Here is an 11353-nt window from a genome sequence, read left to right as displayed (position 1 = left end):
ATAGGCATTTGCTCGTGGAACTATACATGGACGTGTATAGTGTACTTATAAATATGTAAATATCTTCAAAGCGGATGTCACCGATCGCTTCATAGGGAGCCAATAAAAGTAGATAAAACAGGATCCAATAAAATCCGTACTTCTGAATCGCACGGATGTCTGCTCTGGCTGGCATCGAGTAGCAGTTACAAATTTCCATAGTTGATCGGGGTCTTTGAGGAATAAAGATAGAGACGACATCCACTTTGAAGGACGGAAGTCCTGGAAGATATAACGGAAGGTCTGCTTATGTCGCATGCATGCTTCCCCGTTGTTCGTAAAAGTGTAAACAGCGCCGTGTTTGGACACTCCAATATTTTACTCGTATATTATACGGGTAGTATTAAGCTTTTTAAAAAAAATAGGGAAGCTTCCCTCAATAATCCGTAGCTCCTGCGATTTTTATTATTCTTAAAAAGATACTCTGTATACTCGATACATCGATAAATATATGTGCTGGAATTTTCATTTTTAAAAACTAACGATGACCTAAATAAATGCATACCTGGACTTGAACGAATTTTAACGAACTCGTAATATCGCAAAATCGTTTTGGGATACTCGTTTTAAAAGTAAAAAATAAGAAACCTATCCCGAATACAAGAACTTCGAAATAGTCCAGTAAAATTCGTGCACATTTCATCTCGCGATAAATTGTCTAAATTAGAACACCTCCACTTCACCCTATTAATTTTTTAAATAAATAATCCGGGATAGCGCGTACGCAGTCCCGACTAACAAAAATTATACGCCCGAGATATCCACATTAGGGATATTCGCAGAGGTCAGCTCGACCTGAGTGCAATGGAGGAGCCTCACCCTGGAGGAACCACCTTTCTGATCATGGTAGCCTCTACGCCAGGTAAGTATGCGTTCCCTTTCTTCTCGGTGAAATTTCTGGTCTACACAGAGCACTTTTAACTGCGAGAAACTCCCTCGGTGGCTACGCACCCTACTGGCAGCTTCGTATAATAGTACCTAGGGTGGAAAGAGAACTCGAACTCTGAACCCAACCAAAGTATTCATAGGCACTTTAACATTCGAGCATCGAATTTTTTAACGATATTTTTAAACAGCATACAAATACTGGCACTCGGAATAATTAAACAATTTAAATGGAAAATATTGGAAATTCTCCGTCGGTTAATATTTTTTTAAATGTAGCCTATGGTTTTAGGGTAGCTGGGAGAAATTTGAGTTTATCGTTTCGATTCGAGTAAAAATACCAAATGAAATAAATAACGAACTGAGAGTTATAGCGGTGTGTTATCTAAATACACAAGGCATTAATATTGTTTGTTCCTGTTGCTTTCATTAGTTTTTCTTTTTAAATTTGAATTTCGTGCCTTTCTGTTTCTTCTCGTACTCCCTTTTCTTCTTTTATTTCTTTTATTTCTTGTCAAGGTGGAGCTTTAAAAAGAATCTGATTCTTTCTAGTGGGATTTCTCCATTATGTATTTCTTCAACTTTTTAGAGTGCCAGTGGTGTGTTAAGATTACGTACGACAGATATTAAATTATTTAACACGTTACTTTCTACCCCAGTCCCCCCTACTTTTACGAATGGTAGCCTCGTTATAGTGAAACTTGACATAAAGAACTTAGGATGAGTGAGGCTCATCATTTTATCGAATGGCTTCAGGGACGTCTTGATCGATATTATGGGCTCTGGGGGATTCTTTCCAGTGTTATCGGAGGGTAGCTAATCTAAAAGTCAAGATGAATATCGAAGAAAATTTTTCGAAACGAGAATATTGAAAATTTAAAGAATATTCGGGACATTTTGTCCAGAACCAAACAAGAAAAAGGACGACACGTCGAGGGCAGAACAGTGAACATCACGACGCGTCGTGCGTTGAAGCACTTTTCGGAGTACCGAGGCTAATAAAGCCTATAACCTTCTGGACCGAGAGCCATGAACGTGTTCTACCCCCTGGCGCACCACTACCAGGGGGTTATTGGACTCGGAATAACTAGCCCTCTCTTCGTTATTCGAGTCATAAAAGACCGGGTACGGGAGACTCGTCGGACTCTAGTGGCTCTAAGGAAGTTTACTCTTGGGTCCCTTTTGCTGCCAGAGTCTAATACAACTCCCCTAGGGATAGGACCCTCACTAGCCATAGAACAATGAATAGATCAATAACAGAGGTTAACTCCTTCTTTCTCTTTTTAATGGAATTCTTTCATCTAGATCATTAGGGCATTTTGTGTTGAGATTACAAGAGATTCGACTCTCTTAAAATCTCTCAGATGCTCAAATGAGTTAGAACGTAATCGAATTAGGGTATAATTCAATCATACAGTAATTTTGCTTTGATTAGGTATTTAAACGAAGATTCAAATGAACTTCGAAATCTGATACTTTCGTTTAAAAAAATTGACAAGAACGATTAGAAGAAGTGCGGAGAATCGATTGAATATTAGAATCGGAGAGGTTACAAAACCGAGAAGTACGTATTAGTCGCTTTTGACTTGCTAAATAGGTTAATTTGAATGTTTAAATTCCGGGCCCGTTCAACTCAATTTGCGAGGACTCTGCGTCTGTTTAATTCCTTTCCTTCGTCCTGCTAGCCACCTCGTACTTGCATCAACTATCCTTAAGCCACCCCGCCTGGCCTGTTAACTTCCAACACGTTTCGAGCGCCCGACATACGGAAACGTCCGACAGCCTCTCACACGGATGCTTAAACGGGCCATGTGCTTCCTGTATTGTTTAACTAGAGACTGTCGCTTCTGCTTTACCTTATGTCCGTTTCGTAACCTTCTAATTATCATTCTATTTAGAAATCTGAAGTATTTGTTGCGAGATCCGTTTAATCAACAACCAAACGACCGGGACAACTACAACCCGTTATAAACTGGGTAAGTTTATCATTAGACATTTTTGTTAAAGAACGTACTTTTAGATCCATGTTTATCCACAATTTTTTTCGCGTAAGAATATCGGAAATTACAAATATGATGGCGCTTTAAAGTCAAATAATCGACTTCTCGTGTTTCCTTTTATATTGATGAATTTAAAACATCGGGTCTTTAAAATCCTGTTTCAGATTACAAGGACACGTGTATTGGAGATTTTCTCCAAATATGGTGCCAATCGATCGACTAAAACTTAAAATATCGCGGCAATTATTGCTTCGTTTGTTACGACTGGTGTTATTACTAAAAACAGAATTCAAACGGAATGGGGACAAAAATACAAAAATTTATGACAAACCAATAGAAAAATCGTGGTCTGGACGAAAATTGTTTCCTCGACTTAATATTAGACAGATGCAGACCTTCCTCGACATCAAGAATTGTTTACAACATTCAGAAATTGTACAACAAATCCACTAAATTGAGTACAAAATATTCAACAGTTTAAACACAGTAATTAAAACTACATGTAATATTTTGAAGCTATATAGACGGTAATGTAAGTATTGTAGAGTAATATTTTATGTTTAATATAAAATTTTGTCCGGGATAGCGCGAACGCAGTCCCGACTATCAAAAATTGTACGTCCGAGATATCCACATTAGGGATATTCGCAGAGGTCAGCTCAGCCGAAGTGCAATGGGAGAGCCTCACCCTGGAGGAACCGCCTTTTTGATCACGGTAACCTCTACGCCAGGTAAGTATGCTTTCACGCTCTCGTCGCAGTTACTTAAGCGCCTGGTGCGCAACCCTAACTGCGAGAAATGCGTTGCTTCGATGCGCAGCGTTGCGGTCAGTTCACGAATTAACTGCGGTCTTCGATCTCTCTCGATTGTGGAACAGAATTATTTATTTGTTCTTCGTTAAGAAACTTAGCAACCATTTCGTATACTTCGCGCAATAACATAATTCATGCAATATTGAGATCAGTATCATATTATACCATACAAACTTATAAAATTTTTCTTAGTAAGGAACAATTTATACAAATACATAATAAACTATAGACGTTACAAAAAATAATACTATTATCTCAAAATACTCTATGCAAAAGTGTCGATAATAATTTTACACGACACGTAATGAACAGATAAGGATTGACGAATGAATTATTTAAGTCTTAAGATAAATTTTGAATCGAGTTTGGATATCTCAGTTGCAACAGTTGCAAATAAGTAAGGTGACTAATAGTACTGGCGCGAATACGCGAATTACTATTCAGAACGTTCATTAGAAGAGAAAATCATTATTATATAAGGCGTATGTATGCACGTGCTCGAACATTATGTTAGGGAACGAGATACATAGGTACCATTTAATCGCTTGTGTGTGGAACGACATCGTGATTATGGAACATTATTATTCTGATAAGAGCAGCGCATAGTATAATAGGTTCTTCTAAAACCTGTGATATAAAAAGTTATAGGGACTCAGAAGCTCTCAATCTTAAGAACAAATACAAGGTATTTTTTAAACTTGTAACATAAATAATTATTTTACATTTAGTTTTTCGAATATGAAAGATCTAGAAATTTTCAACGCAAAAGGTCAAAATCAAAACACGAATTTAATTGGTCTAAAACCCTATAACACGTACTTCCACCATTTTTAAGATATTTTCGCCCAGAAGGTAATTAATTTTTTAAATAAATAATCCGGGATAGCGCGTACGCAGTCCCGACTAACAAAAATTGTACGTCCGAGATATCCACATTAGGGATATTCGCAGAGGTCAGCCTAACCGTGGTGCAATGGAAAAGCCTCACCCTGGAGGAACCGCCTTGATGATCACGGTAACCTCTACGCCAGGTAAGTATGCTTTCCTACCCTTCCGCGCGAAACTTGTCACCCTTACCACATACTTTTAACTGCGAGAAGCTCCCTCGTCTCGTATACACCCTAACGGCAGTTCAAGGAACTGCTGACCAATTTTCGTAACATCTATATGTACTTTAGAGTTGCACAACTTCAACCCTCAGTGGCTCTGAATTAGTGTATAACTATTTTACAATAACCTGAGGTGGGTACGATTGAAAATTTCTATTCTTTGAAATTTACCTTTTAATTTATATTTCATTATTGCCAGACTAATTACATTCAGCTTATACGTCGTTCGATGTTGGTTAATTTATGAAATTTTTTTATATTTCTACCTCTAGGGGTGTATGAGCCGGACTACCACCAAATTCCCACGCATTTACTACTTGACTATACTATAAATTACTATCTAGAAAAACGATTTCTGAATCGAACATCTTTCAATCGAATGATTACTATTTTAGAAATACGCATAAGAAAATTACAAGAGTGATTAAACCCGTACTTTTATTAGTACAATACCAAATTAAAAAAGTTTTGAAGAACAATTTGCTCAGTAGTTCTGAAGGAATTAGAAATTGTGTTTATTAATGAAATTATCCGGGATAGCGCGTACGCAGTCCCGACTAACAAAAATTGTACGCCCGAGATATCCACATTAGGGATATTCGCAGAGGTCAGCTCAACCTAAGTGCAATGGAAGAGCCTCACCCTGGAGGAACCGCCTTGATGATCACGGTAACCTCTACGCCAGGTAAGTATGCTTTCTGCTCCCATTCTACGATATTTCTCATAACTGCGTGCTATTTTAAATGCGAGAAAGAAAATTGGTTGGTGCGCTATATAGTGACGAGTTTAGGAACTAACTAGCCTGCCCCTGTGTGACCTTTACCCTCCGAACAGGTTTGCTCGATTCCGCCGTCCCCAGAATACTATACTATTAATAAATTAACCGAAACTGTAATTATAGTCAGTGTGTAAGTATTAAGTAAGTATTAAAATACTTGCTTTTTGAATTATTGTAACGTCGCTAGAAGAAGTCGAAGAGTAATCTTCCTGGCGTCATTTTCAGGCCTAAACTCTTTACTTTCGCATTGCTAAGTTGAATTTACTCGAATATTTACGACTAAGAGACAAATTAAAAAAGTGTAGAGAGCATTGTTTTGAAGTATTTTTTAAATTCTTCGATTGAAACTACCATAGATTTCGAGATTAAAGGTTACAGAGACTATTCTAAAACTTCATATGGAATGTTTTATTTTTGCCAGTTTATTTCTCTTTGAACGAGGAATGTCCCAAACAAAAAGCGATGCAAGTTTATCACGCAATCAATTTTACTTTATTGAGCATTTTATTCGTAGCTGATACATGAATATATATATATTTTTTTTAAACTAATAACTGCGGTTGTTTATTCTTATAATTACGTTTAGAATTTGTATTTTATATTCTTACTTTTTGGCATTCGGTTCAACTTTTAAAATTGTGAGCACTAGGCGTTAATACCTTAAACAAAAGAAAACAAGAAATATTCATATAATAAGAATTTATCAGTCCCCCTTAAATTTAATAAATATTCGATTTTAATAAGAAATATCTGATATAAAAGAATTTATTTCTTTTGCATATTAAATATTAGTACTCTCGCTCGCTTGTCTAATTTTATTTCTGAAGGGAAGCTAAAACTCATAAAATAAATAAAATGGACTTTACTTCTATCTTTATATCTTTCTCAGTACATTTCAATTTTACATCATCTATAATTCTGCAAAGGAGTTCGAGAATTTTTAATCTATCGAATGAATATTTACTAAATTATAAAATATCTACTAACCTCGTAGAACTTGTTTCTCCGTTAAAACAATTGTTCTCCGAAGTCGGACAGTTGCAGATTATCGTAAGAGAATTCGTCAGCATTCACCGTCGCGCAATTTATAGTAATCTTTCGATAAAATGAACCGATTAAATAACGAAATAGAAGGTTCGTTGACATCACTTACTGTTTCTGTATACGGTTACGACACGTATCGTCGTCTGGTTTTCCGTGACAGTCGAAAGTCGTAGAATCAAACATCGATTGTAACACAACATGTGACAGACGCTCGGGAATGTACGATCATTGAAATCGCGATCTCGAGCGCAAATAGTTCGATTTCCGTCACCGTCGCTGTCTTCTTTGTACAACGCCGAAATCGTCGTTGTTTCATTCTTTTTCTCGTTGCAATATTCGCAATTGCAATTAGCCTTCACTTCGGATGACTTATCGCTATACACCATGGTAAGTGCAAGCACTAAAAGCAAAATGAATAAATAAGTGTTCGAGAATAATTTTTTATCTATTTTCTTTCATGGAGACCCCGGAATCAGTCTACGTTTCTTGCACGACAAATGGGACAAAATAATGATTTCGTGAACCTACGTATTATAATTATTTTGTACGATAATTGCATAGTTGGGAACTGGATAAGAAACGGCGGAAAACTGATTGTTTGATGAACTCTCAGGGCACTGCAGATTCAAACTGAAGCTGAAGCAATGATTATACAATATCGTATTTCGTTTAATGCAGTGCTGTGTAATATTTACGTCAAAGTGCAATGAATTACCTAACGAACTTGCAACAATTAAATAAAGTAAAAACAACGATGTTAGATCGTTTGGTAAATAATTACAAATGAAGAGAATATTTGTACCGGAAAACGTAATTTAATTGTTTGAACGTTAAACGTGAGATTTTGTACCAGCGAAATGGGAATTGTAAGTACGCTACTGTTTACTCGTGAATCAGAAAGATCGGCATAGTAACCTTTGACATCGGTGCCACGAAAAAATTATGCGTACCCTTATCAGTGTGACAGTAACATAATTCGTTTATCTGAGGAAGCTATAGTCACCGATAATTCGATTTTGATGTTTCCCAAAGCGATTGTAATTGTTACAGCGTTCGTAATTATTTATTTTCTATAATTTTGGAGTCAGGAGCTTTCTTATAATTTCGAGAAATTGAATAAAAATGTTTTTATTTACGTTGAGGATTATGTCACTGATTATGTCACTCGATACGATGACACACAACGGCCAGAAATACGTATTATGTTGATAAGCCCGAAAGTCGTTTCAACTCGTAACTCGACGCTCGAATCTTTCAAGTTTATTGGCATAACAATGGGTATTTCACGGCAGCCGACAATTGCATAATGTTATGACTTATGAACTAATTTACATCTTAATCCGAGGGTCCATTGTTCGTGGCTATTGTTACTCGGGAGTTCACAGTATTTAGGGAGGCAAACTTCGGAGCATCGTAAAAAGACAAAGTCGACTCGCGATGGTATCCGTCGATATCGAGCAAACAAAAGTAAAATATTTCTTTTATTCCGTTTTAAAATCGTTCGAATTTACAATCGGGATGAATGGATCTCGAACAGAGAATACAGAAATATCCCCAAAACAAAATACTCAAAATATTATTTACCACCGCGAAGCCTCTCGACCTTAATTAGCATCCCAGAAAAAAAAAATGTACTCTTATTAAATAAAAGCACGCGCCGCCATTAATTAAGCTTCGTCACATTTAATCTCCTTGGTACCGAAATATATAGAACGTTCGATTGTACACCAATCCCTAAACGAATAGTAAGCGAGGCTGCCATCGAGCGAACGAATATTCCAATTTTCAGATGACACAGCTCGTCTTTTTCTTTCTTATTCGTTCTTTCTCGTCCGACACTTGATTCTATTAAGCCGCTTCCAGACCCCTCTGTACAGAGACCCTGTCTTATATTTTCATGTTGAGTAACTTCGTTACACGGGAGGCGATACCGATCGTACCCGGATAAAATGCAATATCGATATCGAGATCTCTTACAGATATATTTTTTAATTACATCGCATTTACTAGTACACATTCGTTATCTTCGATCCCGACGTTTGATGTTAAACGAAAACTGCTATTCGGCTCCGTTTCGTACTTCGAGCGGAATCAGCTTGCACTGTTCCGTATAACTATAGCTCGAATAGAAATTCGAACAAATTAACGTCGCAAACCGAAAGAATTTTACGAAAATTTCCATTAATTTCTCGCGTAGATACGAAAAGCTACGTAAAACAAAATTTAAATGGAAGAGATAAAATATAAAAAAAGAAATAGTTTACTCGATATTGAGAATTACTTTTAAGAAAATACTATTGACTTTCACATTTATTGGGCCTGTTTTACCAATTTTTCATCGGTTTCGGCGAAACGTAATTTGTTTAAAAGTTGCACGACGTTCAATCATCTGATTGGTTTTGAAGTTTAATTCTGAATTAACCTGTATAAAAATTTCGCTGCGTCTGTAACGATTTGTATGAACGCGGCTTTATGTGCAACAGAAACGAAACGTGATTTCAAAAGGGTATTGAAGTGATGGATAGTGTGAGGGGTGGCGATGGTAGAAAAGGGTACTGGAGGGTGAAGAGGCCATGGAAAATTGTCAATCAGTACGAACCATCTAGACTTGATTACAACTCCAGCATTGGACTTGCAGTTTGTTTCGATGCTTTAGAAATGGCTGGCTGAATTTTTAGGCACAGGGAAGTTCAATTACCCTTATATCAGTTATAAATATTTGCGGTTTCGTCGTTTATCGTCCCTTAAACATATGCTCTACTTTGCTCAGTCTCACAATAATTGCAAACATTATTGGATCGCACAATATTTATTTTATACGCGAAACGCGACGTCAAAAACTGAACGTAGGTGATTTCAATTCATAATTTTAAATATTTACCGTTACTTTCGATACCAATAATACCGTAATATCGTGTGCAACCCTCCGAGAAAAGAATTTCTTTCCTTGGTTAAATTATTTCTTTCGGAGTTAAAATTTTCAAAAATTTCACTCCTTTGGTAGCAATTCTGTTAAAGCATATTCAATTTAATGTAGAATAAACGCTCGGTGAATCGTATCATGTCCATTACAAATGCAATTAATTTGCTCGTATTATAACTGAAAGTCACCGTTTTATTCTACAGATAAAACGAATATTACAGTTGTGTTTAATATTATCGGCATTTGACAGATAGTTGTGAAAACGGAATTTAAACTCGTTTCTGTTCTATGTACGTATGTACGTATAAATGTATATGTACTAGAGAACCATTCTAACTCTTGGTTTTACGTTCAATCGACTTCCAATCTCAGTTTGGTTTGCGATTTTCCTATTTCTGCTCGTCTACATTTAAAACAATTCCACTCTGACAGATTCCAAACTATAATCGATTCTATTCGACGATGAAATAAGAACGTAATTATTTCATGCATCGTATAATATTCTATTCTTGTGAAATGAAATAATTTCTACGCCCATTTTTGCAAAGACAAAATCTGCAACTACGTACGCAAATAGAATTTTCTTTTATACATTACGAAAATAAAGATACTTTCTAATTAACAGTTTCGCGTCGCGTAATGTTAATTGGGAATCGTCAGCATTTCCAAAATACATATGTGTTTCTCGTCGCTAATAACGACACAATTTTTATTACATTCTTCGTGCGGCAAATACACAGGTAATTTAGGAAAATTCTCACATACACGGCATAAAATAAACCGTATCATGGAAACTCAATATCGTTCGAAATTTTGTGTACAAGGTGCATTTGAATAAACGTAGAAGGTAGCATTTTCTCGGCAGAATTTCATGAAACATCATTAATGCATGAAACGTAGGGCACCGGTAGATTTACCCTTTGCCAATTCCGAAAAGAGAATTTCGTGTTTGCTTGAAGCAACCACAGAACTTCCAATTTCCTGGACGATTAAAGACTTACACATTTAAAACGTACACACGTTTAAGTGCACGTGTGTGTGTCTGTATTGCCGTGGTTTAGTTAAGTTTTGTGCGAAGAATTCAATGCGAAAACGCAACACTTAAATCCAAATTGAAAACCATTCGACGTCATAACTGGAAAATATATGAAACTCCAAAACATTTGTCACGATGAAACTAATTAGATACAGCGCACAAAATTAAAAATAATTGTTGGAGAACTCGAAACATACATTTTCCTTATAAAATCAGTATAGATTTTTATTTAAGGAAACAAAATCTCTATGAAGAAAAATTAGATACGAAATAAAGAATAAAATGCAATCATGCGAAAGTTTCGATAAAAGTACGCGTGCCACGTGACGACCATATTCATCCCCCATTTGTCAATCTATTCATCTCCGATCTAACCTCGTGCCAATAATGATAGTTAGTCGGTGTGATCATGTTCTATGCACAATAGGGGTGGTTCTTGACGCGTGCATCTTCCTGTATATGTCTCCACGCGTATATATACGGGGTGTTCCGTCATTCGTGGTGCAGGGGAAGCTCGCGAAGAAATAAATCCAACAGAAGAAATTAAATTCTTTCGTACATGGAGCTTCGTTCTCGAGAAAATCGAGTTTGAAAATTTATCGAGCACGTCTGTACATTACTCACTGTTTCTACTTTTATCGACGTCTAGATCTAACTCGATATATTTTCAAATTCAATCTTCTGGAAAACGAAGCTTCGGTATGAAAAAAATTTTCGTTACGTTAAC

General features: G+C 36.4%; 1 protein-coding gene and 4 non-coding genes across 5 annotated transcripts; all 5 read right to left on the bottom strand.

The window, feature by feature from the left end:
• Positions 1-747: 747 nt before the first annotated feature.
• LOC143352030 (U1 spliceosomal RNA) lies at positions 748-909 on the bottom strand. Its single transcript, XR_013081851.1, has one exon. It is a non-coding gene; the product is annotated as a U1 spliceosomal RNA (small nuclear RNA).
• A 2592-nt stretch (positions 910-3501) lies between these two features.
• LOC143352026 (U1 spliceosomal RNA) lies at positions 3502-3663 on the bottom strand. The gene has a single exon (XR_013081847.1). It is a non-coding gene; the product is annotated as a U1 spliceosomal RNA (small nuclear RNA).
• A 950-nt stretch (positions 3664-4613) lies between these two features.
• On the bottom strand, positions 4614-4775 carry LOC143352029 (U1 spliceosomal RNA). Its single transcript, XR_013081850.1, has one exon. It is a non-coding gene; the product is annotated as a U1 spliceosomal RNA (small nuclear RNA).
• Positions 4776-5376: 601 nt separating this feature from the next.
• Positions 5377-5538, bottom strand: LOC143352027 (U1 spliceosomal RNA). The gene has a single exon (XR_013081848.1). It is a non-coding gene; the product is annotated as a U1 spliceosomal RNA (small nuclear RNA).
• A 603-nt stretch (positions 5539-6141) lies between these two features.
• LOC143351442 (uncharacterized) lies at positions 6142-7284 on the bottom strand. Its single transcript, XM_076782925.1, has 4 exons — positions 7196-7284; positions 6777-7067; positions 6611-6718; positions 6142-6282 (listed from the first exon to the last, which is right to left on the bottom strand). Exons 1-3 carry the CDS (start codon positions 7224-7226, stop codon positions 6687-6689), a joined length of 354 nt encoding a protein of 117 aa, XP_076639040.1. The 5' UTR covers positions 7227-7284; the 3' UTR covers positions 6142-6282; positions 6611-6686.
• Between the last annotated feature and the right edge of the window lie 4069 nt (positions 7285-11353).

This window comes from Colletes latitarsis, chromosome 2, assembly GCF_051014445.1.
Source record: "Colletes latitarsis isolate SP2378_abdomen chromosome 2, iyColLati1, whole genome shotgun sequence".
Lineage (NCBI taxonomy): Eukaryota > Metazoa > Arthropoda > Insecta > Hymenoptera > Colletidae > Colletes > Colletes latitarsis.
This window is presented reverse-complemented; position numbering and strand designations above follow the sequence as displayed.